This window comes from Ornithorhynchus anatinus, chromosome 14 (genome assembly GCF_004115215.2).
Source record: "Ornithorhynchus anatinus isolate Pmale09 chromosome 14, mOrnAna1.pri.v4, whole genome shotgun sequence".
In the NCBI taxonomy this organism is placed as follows: Eukaryota; Metazoa; Chordata; class Mammalia; order Monotremata; family Ornithorhynchidae; genus Ornithorhynchus; species Ornithorhynchus anatinus.
Genome location: NC_041741.1, coordinates 8,472,866 through 8,494,503, shown reverse-complemented (window position 1 = coordinate 8,494,503; position 21,638 = coordinate 8,472,866). Strand labels below are relative to the sequence as shown.

Below are 21,638 nucleotides of genomic sequence, written 5' to 3'. Positions count from 1 at the left end.
ATAGTAAGCACTTAACAAATGCCGACATTATTATTATTTTCACTTGACCTTTCTCTGTTCTTTATGAGTAGTACAAATAAGTTGAAAAGATGCGAAAACCATACACCCATTTACTTTTTTTCCTGGCTGAAAACCCAGAAAAAAATTGTAAATGAATATGCATACCTGCCAAAGAAGGAAATAATAGATGTGGAAATGCCTCGGGGGGTTCAGAAAGAATGCTGTGGTGTGTAAGAGGATGGTCCTATCATTTACATCATTTCTAATTATTTAAAACTGTCCAAGACTTGCGCCTCAAATCTGTTGCCTGAGAATGTTGGGCCAGCAAAAACCATCCACACGTTTCAGGTAAAGGTCTTCATGGTTTGGCAGCGGGTTATTGGGAAGCACATCACTAGCCAGGTGTCAGGAGGCCAGGTGTCAAGGCGGACCACCCCCTTCGACAAATTCGCCCCACGTTCTTTGGGTCCTGAGTTTAAGGCAGACCACTGGCCGGATGGACCACGAACCAGGCCCGGCAAGATTTCTCTTGGCTCCTTAGGATGGCGTAGATAATGGGGAATGAGGAAAATTGTTCTAGGGAGCTGCCTTCCGGACTCGCTGCTGCCATTCCTGTTCTGCTTAAGGAGATCGGCTAAACTCACGTTCTCCATGTCTCCTCTCTTCCAGCTGGCCATGAAGCACAAATGCTGAGGGACTTTCCATCCCCGAGACCCTCCCACGAGAAACTGGAAAGTTTGGTTGAGCAATTTTTACGGGAAACCCAAATCTCCACCTGCTTCTCCTTGCCAATTCAGTGGAAGTTGCTTGTGTGTGCGCGCGTGTGTATGTGTGTGCGTGTATGTTTCCCAGGTGTCAGTGTGGGGAGCGGGGCCGGGGGCCTGGGAGATGTTTTGTTCTGACATCTCTGGGCGATCGAGTGGAGAAATGCTGCAGTATCTTTGATTCTGGTTGGGATTTTCCCACCAGTTAGGTTAGTGAAGGGAGCGGGGAGGTGGTTGTTTTTGCTTCTTTTGATTTGCCCAGGACTGGGGGTGTTGTGGAAGGGGTTGTTTTTTGTTTTCTTAAGAAAACTATGAAAATTGGACCAAATGTTAAACTCTGCTGGATACTCCAGCAAAGCCCACTTTTCTCTTCTGGAGTGAAACATTTCAGTTTGGGTGCGTCCAGTGTTACCGCTGTCATTCGGAAATAAAATTCCAAGACTGGCGACGTGCTGTCTGTGTAGCTCATGCGAGGAGAAGTTGGGCGTCAGCATTCGGCGGCCCCAATCCCTCGAGACAGGCGGCTGTGTCTTGGGAAGCAGCAGGCGGCGTTGGCTCTCGCCAGCACTCGAAATCCGAACCCCCAAGATGAATCTGCCGTCTCTGCTTCTCTCCCAACTCGCGCCCTTTTTCAGGATCAGTCAGTCGGACTGTAGTGTGGCGGGACGTTGGCTCTGAGTGTTGGCTGTTTGGGAGAGATGTGATATCCAAACCTTAGGCTCCCCTTTCCTTATCTTATCTTTGCCTGAAATGAGCAGTCTCACTAAAGAGGCCTTGGATTTTATAAAGAATATACTAGTCCAGGTCTTAGAGAGCTTTGTAAGTGAAACGGGAAGCCCAAGTGTCTATTTTCCATGCTGTTTTCATAGTGAAGTCCCTGGTCTGGTCTATAGCCCTTGAGACATGTTACGACCCTGGGACGAAGGGATATTTATCTAGGCCTGCCGTGTGCAGGTCACTGAGCCGGGCCCCTGTGCGGTTCTTTTATGTCTGACCTGTGTTGATTTTTTTTTTTTACATATTATTGTTCTATTTTTGCTATTTATTTCAGGTCATTTAAATGGGAAGCGTTTTTGGGGGGGAAAAAAGTAGCCTCCCAGCGGTTGCTAGTTTGTCATTAAGCAGTCCCCCTGTCTATTTGATGCCTGCCTTCCCAGCGTCAGTGCAGATGGGCAATTGGACTAACCCTTCTCCTGGAAGAAGGACCGTTTCCAGGTCTCGGTCATGACAGCTCTGCCCTCCGGGTCTTTGGGGGCACTGGTTTGCTCAGAGGGTCAGAGCCCTAAGCTCTGGGTTAATGCGCCCGCCCTTCTTGAGCACACAGAGGCTAAGTGCCATCCTCCTCCCGGCTCAGACTCTCCCTGCCGTTCATTGCTTTTCAAACCGCATGGTACTTCAGAACCTTTTTCTCGGTTCCCACCTTACCGTTGAGCCAAAGTTGACATAATCAGAATGTGCTGCAGCCTTCCACGGAGGGAAAGAGAAGCCTTTGCATTATTTATGCCATTCTGCACAGCCAAAGGTCACCTGATCAAGCTGTCTTGGGGAATTGAGATTGAAAGTTGTAGCTCTAGGGGGGAAAGATCTCTCCGGCAGTACCGCGATGTCGGGTTGGAGATGGGATTCATTTGAGTCCGATTTCTGAATCCTCTGAGGGAGATCTTCCAGATAATCATCTTGGGCCAGAGATTATTCAGGGAAGATAACCGGTATTGAGATTTTTTTTGTGTTGCTTTTCTCTTCCGTCTCACAAAAGTAGTTTAAAGAGCGCAGCAGCTTGCTACCTGTTTAGTACCAGCGTCACGGAGGAATAGAGAATTGCCCCAGCACACCTTCCGTGCGTCACCCCAAATGAGCCCGGCCCTTGCTCTGGGAAATTATTGCTTATTGTCACCAGAGTATTGAGAACTTGGAAGCCATCCCCCACTTCAGTGATTAGCTTTCTCCAATTTTACCTCCGCCCAGTTCTTAGACACAATTGCTCGGCCTTCAGTCTCACTCCTCATCGAATGCAGTACACACCCTCGACAACTACTGCCAAACTAAGCCAGAGGGGGGCCCAGGGAGACTGCTATTGACCCTACGCTATAGAGAGCGTCATGAATTATGTTCTGCATAAGCCTCTAGATATAAATTTTAGAAACAGATTGGATCCCCGCTATCGCATGGAAATTCTGATGGTATAAATAATTTACAAAGCAAATCCGCAACCCCAGAAAATCCAGACTGAGGGGTGGGGTTGGGGAGGAGGACTGGTAACCAGCAAATCAAGCCCAGCACGATGTTAGGGCGCCACTGCCCTAAGGGGGTTGAGCAGATGAGGTCAGAAGCATAATATAAAATTCCCAGCCCTTCCTTTCGGGCTGAACCGGTGTTAATTACATCTTCTCAGTTTGTGCTTTCTGCACCACTCTGTGCCTCTCTTAACTTCCCTTGGCACTCTTGAGCTCTGTGTTCTCGGGGAAAGTTGTCTTGATGAGAAGCAAGGATGTCTGGATGAGTTCCCAGCTTCCTTCACTGATTGGCTTCTTGACCTCGGAAACTCCTTGACCTACCTTCCCACAGTTTACTCATCTGTAGAGCAAGGAAATAAATTCCTGTTCTTTCCCTAGCTACTTCACAGGGCGGTTGTGAGGAGCCCTGGGGCTTTTGTTAGTGCTGTGTGCTCCTCTGAGATCCTCGGTTTGAAGGTGCTACGATATTAAAGTATTACAAGGTCACGTCCCAGGGCAGAGAGCTACAAAAGACGTTGATGATTTTGGACCGATCCCGTTTATTGCGCTCAGAGAAGGTGATGATTTGTTTCATTCCAGCTCCCCATTACATTTCTGGATGTAGTGTTCTCGATGAAACTCCCGAACACCATCCCGCACGGAAGGGAAAACTTTACAGTGTTGCAAATTCTTCCCGGAATGTAGCCGTCGTAGTCCACTCTAGTATTAATAGGCATCGGTGTACAGGAAGTATACCGTCATTCAGGTTAATGTTTCATATTACAGAATGTATTTGTAAAATGTAACAGGATCAGTAGTTGTAGCCACTTTTTTTAAGATCCGCAAAGAATGAAGGTTGTGTGTTAGATATAAAATTCCAGTGAACTCTGTCTTTATTTTGGTAGCTAGCAAAGGTCGTGCGTTCATGTGAAAATATTAGGAGAATGTCCTTAAACAAGTGATCATAAAGGTAGGTCGTACTCTAATCTGCCAAATTGTGAAACTGCTGATATCTGTTGTACAGTATTTTAATTTCAGAGATGTTTTCAAGGATGTCAAATAGAGTTTTGTTTCATTCCGAGACAAGTGGGGCTACTCTGTTGATGATTGTTGCAAACTCTCATTTTTTCATTAAACATTTTAACTCTGGAGGCGTTTTTTGGTGGTGTTTTAGGGGCTGAGGGTGCACCCCCCACCCTGCCCGCACAGTTACCCAATATCCTGTTCAGACCCGGAGGAAAGCAGTGAGACAGGAGCGATGGTTGGATGGCAATGTAGTCATAGTAATAGTGTTTAGTGAGTGCTTATTATATACAGAGCACTGTACTAAGCGCTGGGAAAGAACAACACAGATGATAGAAACCTGAACCCTGAGAACATAACTTCCACCACCAGTCAGCAGGACAAGTGAAGCTCGTGTGATTTTCCCCTGCGTGTTGGAAATTGAGAGACGGAACTTAAAATTGCAGGATAATTTCTGCCTTCTCCACCAATCAATCAGCTTTCTTTATTGCTTTATCGAGGGTCTGTACTAAGTGCTTGAGAGTATACAGTAGAGTGATCCCTGATTCCTGCCTTCAAGGAGATTACTACCTAGCAGGGGAGACAGAGTAACTGAGGTAGGAAGAAGCAATGGGGAAAAAAGGTATGTATATTTGGTATGTATGGGGACTACAGGGAAACTTTGAAAAAAGATTCCATTTCTGAATCACAGGAGTCCTACTCTCCTGGGCTTCCGGTGGGTGAAACGATGGCGCCAATCCACAGAATGACATCACTAGCCTTCTTATTATCCCTCGAGATGCTGCTCTTTCAGTAGCTCCCTGTCCTTGCCCTTGCAGATGCCTGCATTCCCTGAGCTCTCTGACACTGTGTGGAATCCGAAAGGAAACAGGGAATGAGTCAACTGCGTCGCTGCTCTTCGCAGTTGGCTGTTAAGGGGGAAAGAGTTGCCCCTCCTGGCATTCCATTAGTCAAGCGTAGAGGTCGTCTGGGGGCCCGCCAAATCTCGGGAAAGTCACCGACCAACCTATAAAGCCACACTGCAGGGAGAGTGGATTGGGAGTCACCGAGGAGGAGGAGGGGGTTCGGGGAAGGAGAGCGAGTGAGAATGAGCGAACGGCAACTGAACAGGTGGTTGGAGTCTGATGGTTGGTTTGTAGGTTGCCTGACAGCAAAGAGGCTGTCGGCACAGATCAAAGCAAAATAGAACCTTAAAGACTTCATCCTCTTAAGGTAATAGTGTAGTTTTGATGTCAATGGTAATGTGGCGCTAATATATTCATAGCGATATATTATAATAAAAGGAGGTAGACCAGCAGACAGAGACAGGGTCAGGGGCTCCGAGTACTGTGACGGACTCAGTACCGGGACTTTGTTTTGGGGGGCCGGCTCCTGCAACTTGAGGTTGAGCTTGGGGCAGCACCGGCGCTGTCGGAGCCGCTCAGGGAGCTGGATGCGCCACCCGTGGTGGGTCTACGTCTCCGGGCCTGGCCGGGGGCGGTCGGCACCGCGGATCCTCGTCTGGGTCTCCTCCTCTCCACCGGCATGTCGGCGTGACCCCGTCTCTCTGCCTGTCCTGGGATCGCCGTGCTCGTTACCTGAGCCTTCGGGAGCATCCCCAAGGGGCCACGACAGAGGAACCGACAGAGGAAAACTGCCAGGGAAATGAAGTGGATGGATACTCCCAGCCTGTTACGGTACAGTCAAGACCCTGCTCCCGTCCCCACTGAGCACTGAGGTGCTCTGGGCCCCTGACTTGGGGAAACGTGGAGGGGTTGGAAGCCCGAGATTCCTGCTGGCCAACCCACGGTTCTGTAGCTTAGTCCCACTCCCACCATGCAGCATTTCAGATCGATCAAGCTGCCTCTGGGAAAGTGTCATAACGCCAACCCCAGTAGACTCCTGGTTTAGGGTTCCGCTCCAGTTACCCTCACAACCTGAGCTGCTCGCCCCCCCCCCCGCAGTCCTCCCCAAGGGAATTGTGGGTGTTTTCCATTGAGCGGCAGGCCCGTCCCAGGATTCGGGAAGACCGAGCCGGAAACCATAAAGCTTGCCAAGGGGCGTCTCGGTTCGGTAGTCTCGAACAGTAATTGCTATTTTACTGTGGCTTTTCAGGTGACGTAGAAGGCAAGACGACTCCGTGACTTCCCCGTGGCTTGCTTACTTGTGAGATCTGGTCCACGGCTTATCAGAGGTAATTCCTCTCCTGCCCTCTTCCCGAATTCACCGAGCGGCTCGGCTCAGGGTTACCAGAGCCGTGGCGTAACCTTTCGTCCCACAAGCTGTGTCGGTGTTCAGGGGCTCACCTAGAGAATGGCCTTTTTTTTTTCCCCACTGTTTGTGTGGTTTGGGTTTTTTTTTGTTGTTGTTGTTTTGGCTTATTTCCCCCCTCCTCCCCTCCAAGTCATTCTGGTTTCTCGTTCACACGGAAGTCTGCCTTTTCATTCTTTGAATCTTCATGTTAGTCATTACAGTGCCATCTCCTGGACTTTTCTGAGTTTCTTTGCTGTCTCTCCTCAAGAAGTCTAGGGGTTTGGCGGGGAGACAAGGGTCCTCCTCTCCTCTAAACACAATTGCCCCTTGGTGATGGTCTCAGATGTGGTCTCCGGTGTCTGCTCAAATCGAAAACCATTTTGGAGGTGGTATTTTCCCTAAGGAACAAACAGATTTTAGAAAGGGAATGTTTACTCACATCCGTGTCCTGAAAACTGACAAGTGAGAATCAGAAGAAAGCCTGAGCGTACAGCTTGAGTGTAGACGTATCCAGGCAGAATGTAATCCCGGCTAGTGAACGTGACATCACTGTTCCGCCAGGACGATCCGAGTGCTGTTGGTCGTAATAATTGTGGTGCTCGTTAAGTGCTTACTATATGCCGAGCACTGTACTAAGTGCCGTGGTAGAAGCATGATGCTCAGATTGGACACAATCCCACGTGGGGCTCACTGTTGGTATGAAATAAGAAGTAAAATTGACCTGTCGAGTGGACCGTATTTGGTTTTAAGTTAAACGCTGTACCCCAGTACTGAGACCCAACTGCCAGGATCAGTCTTATTCATCTTCAGTTCTCTCGGGGCCACAGAAGAGTTGTATCGCTCTGGTGTTGCCCCTGCCTCTCTCTTGTCAGTCTCCAGCCTTCTGTTCGTTATGGGATTTATGAAGCCGAAATCTCATTCCCAACATGAGACTCCAGCCGTCCACGCGCTCATAAGACACCGAGCACTGTGCTAAAGGCTGGGATGGAAACAAGGTCATCCAAACCAGAAACTATCCCAGTCCCATTTGGCGCTCACGATCTGAATTCCGCTGAAGTAATAATAATGTTGGTATTTGTTAAGCGCTTACTATGTGCAGAGCACTGCTCTAAGCGCTGGGGTAGATACAGGGTAATCAGGTTGTCCCGTGTGAGGTTCACAGTCTTAATCCCCATTTTCCAGATGAGGTCACTGAGGCACAGAGAAGTTGCAAAGCCCCGTTCTAATCCTTGTTGAGCAGGGCCTGTTCGGGGCCAACTTGTGGCAGGTGGAAAATGCCTCAGAACCCACTTGGGCCTCAGTGGCCCCACTGTTCCCTGATGCGTCGAAGAGCCCGGGCCTGGGAGACAGAGGACCTGGGCTCTAATTCCAGCTCTGCCACTTGTCTGCTGCCTGACCTTGGGCAAGTCACTTCACTTCTCGATGCCTCAGTTCCCTCATCTGCAAATTGGGGATTCAATCCCTGTTCCCCTTCTTATATAGACTGTGAGCCTCATGTGGGACCTGATGATTTTGTATCTACCCCAGCGTTTAGTGCAGTGCGTGGCGCATAGTAAGCGCTTAACAGATACCACAATTATGATGATTTTTATTAGTTCAGAAAGCGGGAAGGATGAGGTCCAACCCCCAGCTCATGCGGCTCCAAACACCTTGTGGGGGGGTCGCTCGACAAAGACCACATCCGCAAGCAGATCCCGTCCCCCTGATTTCCCTGTGCGCAACTTGAAATTAGGGCTTTTTAATGTTTATGAAATCATTACTCTCTCGGGGCACAGCGTCTCTCCCAGGCGGCATGAGGAGCCGGCCGGCCCTCCCGTCCCAGCGCCAGCCAAGTGGGAGCTTCACCATTCGTTTGTCCTTTGTAGACAGTTTCCCTTCAGGGCCCAGCACACAGAACTGAGCTTGCGAGTTGGGTTTGAGCCATTTTTCGGCCACAGTAACCGAAGTCCTGGTGGAGAGAACTAGGCGCCAGACTGTCACAATCCTTCTGATTGTGGCAGAGAAACAGCGTAGCTCAGTGGAAAGAGCCCGGGCTTGGGAGTCAGAGGTCATGAGTTTGAATCCCGGCTCTTCCACCTGTCGGCAGTGTGACTGTGGACAAGTCACTTAACTTCTCTGTGCCTCAGTTACCTCATCTGTAAAATGGGGATTAGGATTGTGAGCTTCACGTGGGACAACCTGATTCCCCTGTATCTACCCCAGCGCTTAGTACAGTGCTCAGCATGATAAGCGCTTAACAAATACCAACATTATTATTATTATTATTCTGAGACTTGAGTCCACCCCATCTCACAGAAGCGAAAGGAAAAACCACTCTGTCCCAGCCCCGTGAGAGCTCCGAGGCCTTTTGAAGGCAAGGCAAGCCCGACAGCCAAAGAAATGTAACTTTTCCTGCTGGTGAAGCAGAGTCTGCCCCCAATTCGGAGATTAAGGGAGGGGGGAGGAGGAGGAAAGAGAGCAAGGGGAGAGAGATGGTGGGAGAACGGAGAGGCAGGATGGGGTTTATGGATGGAAACTAGCCAGCCCTGACCCAAGGCTCCAAGATGGGGGTTGGAAAAATTGAAGACAGGTCTCTCCGCTACTTCACCACACCTATGAACAGTTGCTGATCTGCCAGGATCTGACTGAAATAGCAGCCAAACCAGCAGGTTCACTGCAAAGACAGATGGCCAGAGGGAGGGGAGGGGGTTCGGCAGAGAGCAGCCTCGCTAATTACCACCACTCGGTAGAAAAACGTTCGTTCCAGGGCCGCCTGCTCCCCCTCTTCTCGGCGACCGCGAGCCAAGAAGCCAGCCAGCGGGACGGGGACACAGCTTGTCCTTTCAGCTTCGTTTTCCCCATGGCTCCCAGTTCTTATCCAACTCTGGGGGCTCATCCCATCAATAGGATTCGCTGAGTAGCTGAGTGCAAAGCACTGTCCCAAGTACTTGGGAGAGCCCAGTAGATATGGGGACGTAATCCCTGCTCACAATGGAGACAGCGATTTTACAGGTAGGAGGAAGAAATGTTTAAATGTTATTAAATAGCGAGGGACGTGAAATGACGATTGCACCGAGGTTGTGAGTGCAAAAATACTAAAGTGGTGCCAAAGTGGCCGAGTTGATAGTTGGGCAGATGTAACCTGGGGAAAAGAAAAATGAACTGGGGAAAGCTTCCCAAAAGAAGGGCTAATGAAGGGGTCTGAAAATGTATTTTAGTTCCTGTCTCCCCGACTAGATTGTAAACTGCTTGAGGGAGTATGTCTACTCATTCTATTGCATGACCCCAAATGCTTAATATAGGCCTTTGCACTTGACAATGATGATAATAATGATAATTGTGGTATTGGTTAAGCACTTACTATGTGCCAAGCACTCTAGTAAGCACTGGGATAAATACAAGATCATTCAAGGGTTTTTACTGAGCACTTACTGTGTGCAGAGCACTGTACTAAGCACTTGGGAGAGTAAAATACAACAGTATTTGTCCGCCTCACTTGGGAGGGAGACCGAGTATCGATTGACTCCCCAGGCTTCAGAATAATATTGACTGAAAATGGAGAGAACTGAGATTTGAAGGTGAAGGGAGCCTCCAGCCCCTTCTGCATCCCCTGGAAATCCCCCCCCCAAATGGTTTCTCAGACATATTTGCCCAGAGGAGACGGGAAAGATCACGGACACTGCTCAGAGCTCTTGACTTGTCAGAGAGCTCAGATTTGAGTTGCATTCAGTTGCTCTCTCTCTCCCAGTTGACCTTTCTGCTATTGCCCGGGGCAGTAAACTCTTCCTGTTCACTCAGGGAAAGTTAAGTAGCTTGGGGACTGAATTTTCACAGTTCACAACAGCTGACGTTGGGTCATGTCCAAAAGCTTTTTGTGGCTTCTGCGGGATGATTCACCTCCCTCAGAAAACTGTTTCTCACTCAGTTGTTATGTCCCGATGATGTCCACGTGGCTTAGTACTGTCAGACTTTGGAGCGTTTCCATTTATTGCCTATTTAATTGCCTTTATTCAGCATAGCTTTCTGTGTGTTCCAGGTACGTTGGCGCCATCTTATCTCTACTGATCCCAGCCTCGCTTCTGGATTTTATAACTTCTGGCCGGAATTTGTCTCTCTGTCCCTCCCTCCCGTCAAAGATCCAGAAAAGACATTATTGCTAACCAGAAGATCTTCAGATCGTGAGGTCAGAATTTAAAATCTTTGGGAGTGGGGCTCAAAGAGCAAAAAGTTCCTTGTATCCTAGCAGTCCTGGAAATCGGTAGAGTGAAAGTTGCTGGGTACATCTGTTGGGGAAAATAGCTCTGAAAGGAATCTGTGCCTGCGTTTCAAGTGTTTCTGGTCACAGAAAACAGTATAATTTAACGTTTATATTACCCTGTCTGAGTTTACCTCGAAGATGAGCCGAAGAGCTGGCTCTTTTAAGGCCGCGGACACCCAGGCAGCCGTGCCGTGATGGGAATAGGTTCTATCGGAAAGTCTGGTCAGAATACGGCCAACAGCGTTATCTGGGGGTCGATAGGTTCCTTGAGTTCGTGAACTACCCAGGTTCCTTGTTTCTTCCTCCACTTGTATTTTCCCCGGCGCTTAGAACAGTGGTTGGCACCTAGTAAATGCTCAACAAAATACCATAATTATTATTATTATATGGTGAATTGGGGTTCAGGGTTGATGTTAGCGGAGTCTTATCCACCTCCATTAGCTGTATTTAACACTTACTGTATGCAGCACACTGTATTAATTGCTTGGGAGAGTCCGGTGATGACGGTCAGCTCAGTCCTTGCCGTTAAGGAGCTTAGAATCTCTATGCCTATGAGGGATAGTCCAGGGCAGCTTCTCAAATCCACATTCTCTCTGGGATTCGATGAGCTGAGAGGTGACTGATGGAAGGAGGCAGGAGGGAGAGGGTTTGGGATGAGAGTCTCCCTCCCAAGGTGGGGCCTACGTCTATGCTTTTGCGGAAACCTTGGAACTTGGGGGAGTAAGGGTGGGTGTTTTGCCTATGGAATGGGACTACTGCGCTTAGGTGAGCCGCTACTGAGTAAGATGAGGTATTTACAAAGACCCCAGTGACACAGTCCCTTCTTATGAGTTGCACCGATTTGGGAGGCTTCTTCCCATCTCCCATTTGGAACAGAAACTTTCCTTTTGTTCCGGCACAGAACCCAAGAGTATAGCCTTTCCAGCTGGGCTATCTATGCGTGTCGGGAGGAAGACAGTGGCCTAGTGAAAAATGCACAGGCCTGGGCGTTAAGAGGACCTGGGTTCTAATCCCAGCCCAGCCTCTTGTCTGCTTTGTGACCTTGGGCAAGTCGCTGAACTTCTCTACCTCATCTATAAAATGGGGTTTAAATCCTACTCTGTCCTGCTTATCATTATTATCACTAATAATAATTTGTATTATTGTGGTATTTGTCAAGAGCTTGCTATGTGTCACGCACCGTTCTAAGTGCTGGGGACAAGACAAATTAATCGGACAAAGGTCTCCCAGCGTAAATAGAAGGGAGAACAGGTATTTGGACTTTGAGCCTTAATGTGGGACAGAGACTGTGACCAACGTGATGATCCTGTATCTGCCCCATTGCTTAATCAGTGCTTGGCAAACGTCACGATTGATTAAGCATAAAATTAAAGGAAATAGTCCAAGAACTTGTCTACGAATTCTGTTACTTTGTAGTCTCCCTTCTAGATTGTAAATTCACTCTAGACTGTAAACTCATTACGAATAGGGAATGGGGTCTGCTGATTCTGTTGCACTGTACTCTCCCGAGCGCTTAGTACAGTGCTCTGCACCCAGTAAGCGTTCGATAGATGCGATAGATCGATAAGGCGCGTGTTACATCACTCGTCCCTTGAGTGAATGAAGGCGAGTCCTTAATTGCCCCAAACGGAGGGACTGACTCGAAGAGAAATGACCAGGGCGGTATTGAAGGTCACAGGTTCATTAAGTTTTCTCCTGGTAGCTCAGAGATTAAGAAAGTGTGTCGCCTATGATATTCCTGCTTTTCCGGACTCTGATTCTTAATGGAAAACTAAAATGTCGGCCCTTTCAGGGTTTGGAGCCCAATTAATTCAGGTTACGGTGACGATCTGCCATCGGAGATCAGAGAGGTTAGCGGATGGAAATGCAGTTATTTGTCAGGGCCAAAATAGCATAGCGAATCAAGGGGCGGCCCGGCTGCATTGCAATGCCAAAGGAAATCAATCTAATCGGAGTTGAAACGGTGGTGTGTGTTTAGCAGAAGCTGCTGCCCTCTTGTGAACCATAATTGTCAACTCAGGAGACCATGAACAGGCTAGAAAGGGAGAGATCGTTGGGCAACGTTTTTACCCCCGGTTCTCCTCTCCTTTTCGGCACCCCTCTCTATTAATATTACCACTCTGCTGCCTTTTTTTCCTTTGTTCACAGTGAGGCCTTGATAATAATAATGATGGCATTTGTTAAGCGCTTACTATGTGCCAAGCACTGTTCTAAGCCGCTGGGGGGATACAAAGCGATCAGGGTGTCCCACGTGGGGCTCACAGGCTTCATCCCCATTTTACAGAGGAGGTAACTGAGGCACAGAGAGGTGAAGTGACTTGCCCAAAGTCACACAGCAGACAAGCGATGGAGCAGGGATTTGAACCCGTGGCCTCTGACTCCCTAGCCCGTGCTCTTTCCACTCAGCCACGCTGCTTCTTGATCTTACCTTGATTGGAAACAGTCACCTCGGCTACGGACGCCCATGACCCGCTTTTAATAGGTAGGTTCCCATTTTGTATAGTCTCTCTCTGGACATTAGTAACTGAGAAGCAGTTTGGCCTAGTGCATAGAACACGGGCCCGAGAGTCAGAAGGACCTGGTTTTTAATCCCAGCTCTTCCACTTGTCTGCTGTGTGGCCTTGAGCAAGTCACTTAACTTCTCTGTGCTCAGTTACCTCATCTGTGAAATGGGGATTAAGACTGTGAGCTCCATGTGGGACAGGGACTGGATCCAACCTCATCCTGTTGTATCTACCCCAGTACTTAGTACAGTGCCTGGCACATAGTAAGTGCTTACTGTTTTTACTATTTTTAGAAATCACGGTACTTATTAAGCACTTACTGTGTGCTGAGTGCTGGAGTAAAGAACGAGGCTATCGGATCAGGTGCAGTACTTGCCCTACACAGGACAGGGTTCAAAATCTGAGGTGAGCAGGTGTCTCATCCCCATTTTACGGAAGAGGAAACTGAGGCAAAGAGGGGTTAGAGGGTTTGCCTAAACAGTAGGCCAGTAGCAGAACTGAGACTTGATCCTGGGTCTTTTGATTTTCTAATTTCATGCTTTTCCCCAGTAATAATTGTGGCATTTGTTAAGCGCTCACTCTGCCAAACATTTTACGAATCGCAGGGTTACGGCTAAGATGATCAGGTCAGACAACGGGGTCACAGTCTAAGTAGGAGAGTGAACAGGTACAGACTCCTCATTTCACAGATGAGGAAATGGAGGCCTAGAGAAGTTAAGTGACTTGCCCAAAGTCACACAGTAGGTAAATGGCAAAGCTGGGATTAGAACCCCGATCCTCTGACGCCCAGGCCCTTACTCTTTCCACTAGGCCAGGGTGCTTTCAAGACAGATCTGGATATTTTAGCCCCTAAAACTCCTGTTTCCTGAAATAACGAGACAGTTGAGATCCGTGGTGTCTTGAGGATCTGAAGTAGACTCAGAGGGACAGAATGGATTCCCCTACAGTCCCGTAGGCCAGGCAGGAGTTGCCGGGGATTCCTGCGTACATCAGTCAGTAAATGCTTTGGATAAAATTCCCTGGGATTTCAGGCCCCAGGAAAACCAAGGTCAAGTTACCACCGGGATAGATGGTGCCTTTGGCCACTTCACCTAGAAGGCCAGGGTTGAGCCTGAGGGAAAATCCAAGATGACTTAGAGTTGTAACCTCTATATTCCTATAGGCGAAGTGCTCATCGTAGCCGTGCCAGCAAGGATTTCGAGAGCAATGAAAAACCACAGTGTGATCACCAGCGAAAGCTCACTAAATAGGTAAGTATTAATTTAATTGAATTATGGTATTTATTATAAGCCAAGTATGGGGGTAGACCCGAGATCATTACATCGGACGCAGTTGATAGTCGTGCTCTCCATCCATAATCTGTGGTGGGGAAGGGGAACAAACATTAAAATAAATTAATGATCAGGAAAGTGGCAGAGTGTAAGGATAGGTACATAATTGCTGGGTGGAGGAGGGAGGGTTGAATATCAAGCACATAAGGGTTACTTCCCATTTTATAGGTAAGACAGTGGACACAGGAAAAGCTAAGTGACTTGCCCCAGGTCCCCCACCGGGCAAGTGGAGGAGCCAGGAATAGAAGGGAGAGAGAACAGGTATTTTATCCCCATTTTCCAGATGAGGAAACAGAAGTTAAGTGACCCATCTAAATTCACACAAAGGGCAAGAGGTGGAGCCGGGATTAGAGTGCGGATTTCCCGCCACCCAAGCCCCTGCTCTTTCACCTAGACCACATGCCACCCAGCTTGGATGCATTTTTTTTGAAGCGGTCACCAAATGCCTGCTGACTTAGTTATGTGACAGTCTCCAGGCGTTAACAAATAACTTTGTAGGCTGAGGGCCCCATGAAACAAAAAAAAGCAGCAATACTCATATTTATCGAGCTCTTACTAGAGGACATTGTAGCAGTACAACAGAGTTGGCAGACACATTCCCTGCCCACATGATGATTTCCATCCATTTTGCCAGGACCCATTTGCTGTACCCAGTTCTTCACCTAGCTGACCCACTGCTCTCTTTCCTTAGAAAGAGGTTACTCCTGGCTCTTCAGAGGAGAAAGCAATCTGGCTGTGCTATGGTGCCTTCGTCATGAGATTTCGCCAAAATGACTCTATGGATGAGAAGGGTGAGTACTTGGTCTCAGTGCATTTGGAGAGAGAGGGAGCATTTGGGCATTAAATAATGAACCCCGGGGGCTCAGTGAGAACCTGAGGTTTGGGGTACTCCCGAGACCATAGCGGGGGGTGGCACGTAATGGAAAGTCCAGGGAGGAGAGAGAGAAAACACGGGAGAACATTATGTGTCAAAAAAGTTGCAAAACTCCAGTCTAGGCCAGTAATCGATTGGCTTGTACTGCCTTTTCTAGCCCAAAATGCTATGCTTTTCATTTGCTATGTTCATTTGAAGGGGGAGCACTTTGGTAAGGAATTTTACTGTTCAAATGTTTCATTTGGCTGAATTTTAGAATTCTGTGCTAACAGTAAGGTCTCCAAGAAGAACAGTGGGTCAAAGAGTTTGTCCACCCACCTTTTTTTTTTGGTTATATTTAAGTGCTTACTATGTGCCAGGCACTGCACTTAAGAGTTGGACTAAAAAACTAATCTGGTTGGATTCAGTACCTTTCCTATATGGGGATCACAGTCTTAATCCCCATTTTACAAATGAGGTAACAGAAGCACAGAGAAATTTAGTGACTTGCTCAAGATCACACAGCGGACAAGTGGCAGAGCTGGGATTAGAACCCTGGTCCTCTGACTCCTGTGCCCTTTATGGTATTTCTGATCTCAGGCATCAAAAAATTACTCTGGGGCCAGATTCGGGGGGTTTTAAGATGTGGTTGAATAGGCACTTATACCACTTGTTTTTAGGCTTTGGGTGTTTGGTGTTTGTTTTTTGATGAATTGTTTTATACCTTTGAAATGTGCTTTTTTATTTTTCTGTTTAAATAGCTTAGTTTATGGTGGGTGGGCAATAGACGGGAAGAGTTGAATCCCTCTCACTAGGTTATTAAAACAGCCCAAATAGAAACAGTTGAGGAGCTGCTAAATGTTTTCAGTGACCCTATCGGGTCAGTGAGTGTTCGTTCCAAATTTGCAGGATCGAAAGGAAAAGTGTATCCCACACCCCCAAGATCGGTGTCTCTTTAGGGACACGGCTGTCCCCAGCAGACATTCGGCCTATGGGTGTTGTGATACTCACTGCGGGAAGGGCTGATCCCTTCGGCTTCACCTCACCCACCGCAGACTGACCAGCCTCTGAGCACTTGCTCTTCTTTCCTCGCAGGTGTCAGTCTGGCCGTCGTAGTTCGGAAGACAGGAACCATTTTCTCACCCTGGACCTCATTACTCGGAAGCCTCGGACGGAGCGGATTGCAGAAGGGCTAGCCATCATTACTAGGCTCATTTTTGGACAGGCGATAAGGGAGACCTCACCTCGTCATGGCACAACAGCCTAGGACCCAACTGGCTTTCTGAAATCTGCATCTATTCAAAATGTAAGTAGGAACCGTTTTTCTCATAGGAAAATGGCGAATGCTTTTGGAACCAAAGTCGAATGCCTATTTTTACCCAAAATTGAATACTCGATTATCCGAGCGTAATAGATCCATTAATGTATTTATGATGAGTCAGAGATTCCACAATAGGTAGCTGATTTCAGAGCCAAATTGGACATGTGTTCCAACACTGAAAGTGTAAGTTTAGAAACATTTATATACTGCTCATTGTAAACTCAAAACATTCTTAAGTTGTGGACAGCTTGTATAAAAATAATCAGGGAGTTTTAGAGAGAGGTTGAGCAGCTGTTCAGTAATAAACTAACTGTTTTAATGGAAACAAAGAAACCCAATTTGGGAGAAATGAATAGTGGTACAAACCAACCCTGGTGTTGAGCCTCCTCCCTTAGAGCTATAGGGGCAGCTACAAATAGGATCTTAAATCACTAATGCAGGCTCATGATTCGGACAAGTTAGCTTAAATGTAAAGTGACCTATTTCCATACACACATCTGGCTTTTTGAAACTAAATTAAAACACTACCAGTACAAATGAGTAAAGTATGAGGTGAACCCAAAATGGTCGAGATTTTGTAATGTGTAAGTTAGTTTTTCTAGGTCCCTCTCTTAGGACTTAAATAGAGAAATAAACTGGAAATTATCAACTTTATTGGTATTCAGAACCAAAGCAGCTTATTATCATCATTACTTAAAAGGGAACAGAGCAAATGATTTCACCAGATTGTTACAGAGTGTACTAACAGGAGAAAGGTACTGCTTATCTCACCAGGATAGGATTGATTGGTTAGGTGGGTTCATGCGAAGGTGGCATTTTTAAGCAATGTCATTGCACAATCTCTTTGTTCATCATCAAAACTGAAACCTGGCTTTAGCATTGTAAACATTTATTCGCTATATGTAAACTTTAAACGGTAAAGGTGACTAAATCACAACTTGTAAAAACCAGGCCAGAATTAAATCACCAGACTTACTGGTTATGGAAAATGCTGTGTAATACTGTCTCAACAAGAATGGCAGCTTCCTGGATTTATCCCCAAAAGGAAGTCTAGAAAGTGTTAAAATATTGTCAGAGAAAAACTAGACTCCAACTGCCTGTAGTGCTAACAGTCATAGAGTGCAGGGTTTGCCTGTGACCAAACCAAAAGCGGCTCATCTTTTTCATACTGGGTCACAAGCAGGTTATGAACAAACATCTGCCAGGAGGAAAGTGGGGGAGAAAAAAGGAGTGTCATCAAATTGTGGAAGGGGGGGAGTGATTCCCCAATAGCACAGACATACAGCATGTCACCCCACACTGCAGAAAAGAAATATGCAGGGATCTACATTAATGGTGAGGAAAGCTGTTTCATTTGCTCATTATATTTTTTGTTCACTTTCTTTTTTAAACCAAAAATCAAGGAGACCGGTGAATCCGTAGTGCAAGACAGAATCACGTTTTCAACCTTAAAAAGTAATCACAGTACAAAAGATCTGGTTTCTCAAACCAGCTTCATAGCCGTGCCGCCAGGCAAAGCAACTTTGTTCGTACAGCTCTAATTGCATTTCAATGAAATCTACAAAGGTGAACTTTGGGTTTTTCACATATTAGCTTTCTCCCAAACTGTCAATCTGGCATCTAATATACTTGCTGTTGGTTGAAAGATTAACTTAAAGGGGGAGGGAATAAAAGGTGAAATATCTATCATGTCAGCTGTTTTTAGGGTCCTTAAAAGGGCAGTAAGGAACCTCAGGCAGCACTGGATACAGCCAGTTTCTTTAGGTGGTCCATAAAGACTTGCAAACTGACGTCATCTGTGAGAATAGGTGCACCGGATTCCTGTGGAAAAATGGAAAACGAGCTGGGTTAGGCTCCAGAGACTGAAGCATGGAAAGTTTTCCCGTTTGGCCATTTTAAAAGTGGAGTGAAGCCAATTCCTTCTCAGGGACCTCAAATGTAGTACGATGTCAAGGCTCGGGGTGGGTGGAGGAGGGCATGGCAGTACCTCAACAGGAGCAGATTTGAGGGAAGGCTCAGGGCTGAGGTAGGTTGAGTCAGTGCTGTTGACCTTTCCTGATGTCATAAATCAGCCTAAAGAATTGTGTTCACTATTTAGATTGCAAACACCGGGGCCAAAATGGGTTATGTACATCTTCAAAATGTCCCTGAAGGACCTCCTCATTGCAGTGCAGCATTGGGTGCAATCAGAACTAGTTTTTCGGTCAAAAAAAAAAAAAGCAGGGTTGCTGTGATAAATTATGATGATCACTCATAACAATACCCTTCTCTTCCAGGTTTAAGGAAAAGTATGGCTGCCCCTGACTCCTGGTGGAGAAATCTGAGAAGGATGGGCAGAGCTGGACTTACAGCTTGGCGCTCTGGGTCACCATCGTGCTCCCTTTCTGGAATTCATTTATTCAACTGTATTTACTGAGTGCTTACTGTGCGCAAAGCACTGTACTGAGCGCTTGGGAGGGTACAATACAAGAGACACTGTCCCTGCCTATAAGGAACTCAAAGCCTAGAGATGAAAATCAACCTCTTCATGGACCTGCATTCTCTAAAGTAGGTTATGCTGTTGGATGGTGGAAAACTGCCCAGGCTTCAAAGGAAGGATTATTTCTGACAAGGTAAAGTTTTTTGGGGGGGTGGAATGACATTGTGTTCCCCCAACTCAAAGTTTTATCACCATTAAGAAAGTGAGCCTGGAAAAGAAGTCTGGTGGGTTTGCTAAGATTGTTTCTAGGTGATCTAAGGAAGGGGAACCCAAGAAGCTGTGTAATACAGCAGAGGAGGTGAATAAAAGGATTAAAATGCATATCCTCCAGGTATCTTCTGTAAAGAGATGGATCATTTTAAACTGCACCTTTACAAACTGACCAGGAAAATTTGGAAAAAAAGATCCTTCCAATTAGAGGGTGAAATGCAATAGTGAGAGACCAACTCCCCACCAAAAAAAAGGTTACAGGAGGGGTGAAAAACAGGTTAGTCACATCTTTTATCAAGTAATATACCCCAGGTGCTTGTTGCCACTTTAAATAATACATCTATTCTATCAGTAAGTCTGATGTAAGAGCCAGGCAGTAATCCGGCCAAGGTTCTCACCTTAAAAAAAGAAGTGGAGACCCTGGAGAAGAGAGGACTGACTGTAGGTGGGACTTAACAGGAATCTACAAAGATTCCTATCAGCCCTGATCCTCTTCTTTCTCACAGTTCAATAATGAAAGGTAAGAATAAAAAAATGATAAAATCCTTACGGCTATGCTGAATGTCTGAAAATAGGCTAGATTTGGGAATTACAGACAAAATTACCTGACTTTTCTGACAGTTCTAGTAGCCTAGAGCTGACAATGTTTAATCCAGCTATTCTTGGCCCAAATAAATTTCCTTATCCTTGGTTTCTTCTTTGCAGGCCAGAGTCAGGTAAGTTCCTATACTAACAGTGGTTTTTTTAAAAGGTCCTTTTCAATAATCAAGGAGGAAAGGATCCTGAACAAAAAATTTTGATAATGCATTATACAGCAAGTATCATTTCAAATGGAAAAACTAAGCACTGAGAGGACTGAGATTGTTCAAGATCCCTACAGAGAAAGGCAGCTGCAAAATCAAAGATAGAAACAAAGTACTTTAGGTTTCTAAATTTCTAGTGTTCTCTCCAATAATACTTTTCAAAATGGAAGATTTGAAAAGTAGGTTCTGAATGACCAAAAAATTACTTTTGCCAGCAGATCAAAACTAATGGCTATACCTTTCTAAAGATGAATATAAAATCAATGAAGAAAAGTAAGCTATCACCTATGTTCTAAACTAAACCCTCCTCGAGCTTCTCTGTAAAACCATTGAGGATTGAGCTAGGTAAGGGTAAAGGATTAACTCAGTGTTCATTCTATTTTGCTTCCTGGTGCTTTGTTTTCCTAGCAGCATTTGGTCCTCTTAGTTTCACCGGTTAGCCTGTTTTGTATTTGTCCTATCGATTTTGTTCCCTTGCACGTTTTCTTCCCACTACTTCAGGAATAGGACTTACTTTTATTAAATACTTATTTATTATCCAGATGGGCTTGCTAAATAATAGAACACAGGAAACCGGCCTGCAAGGCAGCAGCCTATGTTATGGTATAGGAACCACACCAGAAACCCAGCATCTTTAGAAAGAAAATGAAAGTCTGTGCTTTGAGTCCTTACCTGCCCCCAAGCATACATGTTGTTATGTGTCTGCGATGGGTTGACTTTTGAAAGCAGGAAGCGAGCCTTTAACAGAAAAGCAAGGAGGAAAATTATTATTCCAGGAGAAAGGAGTTTGCAGAAAATATAAAACAGTTGATTTTCTTACAATAACTCCACAACAAATTTTAATAGGTGAAATATGAATTTTAGTCCATTCAATCTAATTTTGGGGAAGATACCTCTAAAACTTTAAAGCACGCATCCCTAGCTAGTGACCAAACCGCCACCATCCACTCCGGAGGCAGTGCACAATTAATCAAGGTCATATCCCAATGTCTTTCCTAAGCTTTATGTACATATTATCCATAGCATTAATGTATATACAATTATACTTTTCAACCCTCTGGTTCCTACCTCTCAGCTATGCATCTATCCTTCCCGTTTCCTTTACTTGTAAATAACTTGGACTGTAAACTCCTTGAGGGAAGAGACTAGGTCCTACTTCCCAAACAACTTCAGCATTATGCATACAGAGGTGCTAAATAAAAGGTACTGATGAGGATCAGAGGAGAACTTTTCTAGTTAAAACCACTTTAAAAGTTCTTTATCACCTCCAGGATTTCTTCTCACTCTGCGAAAAAGGTCACTTTACCTGGCTGCCTCCATGCTCCGTATCAATGTACCGGGGCATCGGAAACCTGGAATGGAGAATTTCCTGGGCATCGTCAATTGGAGCTTGCAGCAGGTGGCGGAAATTTTCATACTCTGGCATGTCTTGGTAGCCTGACTTGCGCCACTGTGCTATGGTCTAATAAAAAAAGCATTTAAAAGAGACATTCTTATTGTTCATGTTTGAGTCTCACACGTAATATTTTCCTGGGGAGTAACTCAAAGAAAGAAGTCTCTGAATTCGATTTTTTAGTTCTGTCAACATTTAGGCGCTGCCAAATATAAAGCACAGAATGCAGAAAAGAATCAGAATTAAGCTTCACCATCAGAAAGAGAGAGAACAAC

General features: G+C 46.1%; 2 protein-coding genes and 1 long non-coding RNA gene across 7 annotated transcripts in view; 2 read left to right on the top strand and 1 right to left on the bottom strand.

Annotated features, from left to right (window-relative positions):
* STXBP6 (syntaxin binding protein 6) overlaps positions 1 to 4,126 on the top strand; it is a 77,402-nt gene extending 73,276 nt beyond the window's left edge. For both annotated transcript variants that reach the window (XM_001512907.5, XM_007662734.4), the window contains one exon: positions 670 to 4,126. In XM_001512907.5, coding sequence (XP_001512957.1) covers positions 670 to 693 — 24 coding nt within the window. In that variant the 3' untranslated portion in view covers positions 694 to 4,126. The remainder of the gene's footprint in view (positions 1 to 669) is intronic.
* Positions 4,127 to 4,549: 423 nt separating this feature from the next.
* Positions 4,550 to 21,460, top strand: LOC103168368. Its single transcript, XR_485406.3, has 8 exons — positions 4,550 to 5,676; positions 6,095 to 6,173; positions 10,248 to 10,394; positions 14,136 to 14,223; positions 14,996 to 15,095; positions 16,253 to 16,463; positions 18,755 to 19,090; positions 21,242 to 21,460. It is a non-coding gene; the product is annotated as an uncharacterized LOC103168368 (long non-coding RNA).
* Positions 17,110 to 21,638, bottom strand: part of SEC23A (SEC23 homolog A, COPII coat complex component) — a 40,198-nt gene continuing 35,669 nt past the window's right edge. For all 4 annotated transcript variants that reach the window (XM_001512968.6, XM_029078702.2, XM_039914010.1 and 1 more), the window contains 3 exons: positions 21,277 to 21,432; positions 20,643 to 20,708; positions 17,110 to 18,299 (listed from right to left, as the gene is read on the bottom strand). In XM_001512968.6, the coding sequence (XP_001513018.1) occupies positions 18,210 to 18,299; positions 20,643 to 20,708; positions 21,277 to 21,432 (312 nt within the window). In that variant the 3' untranslated portion in view covers positions 17,110 to 18,209. The remainder of the gene's footprint in view (positions 18,300 to 20,642; positions 20,709 to 21,276; positions 21,433 to 21,638) is intronic.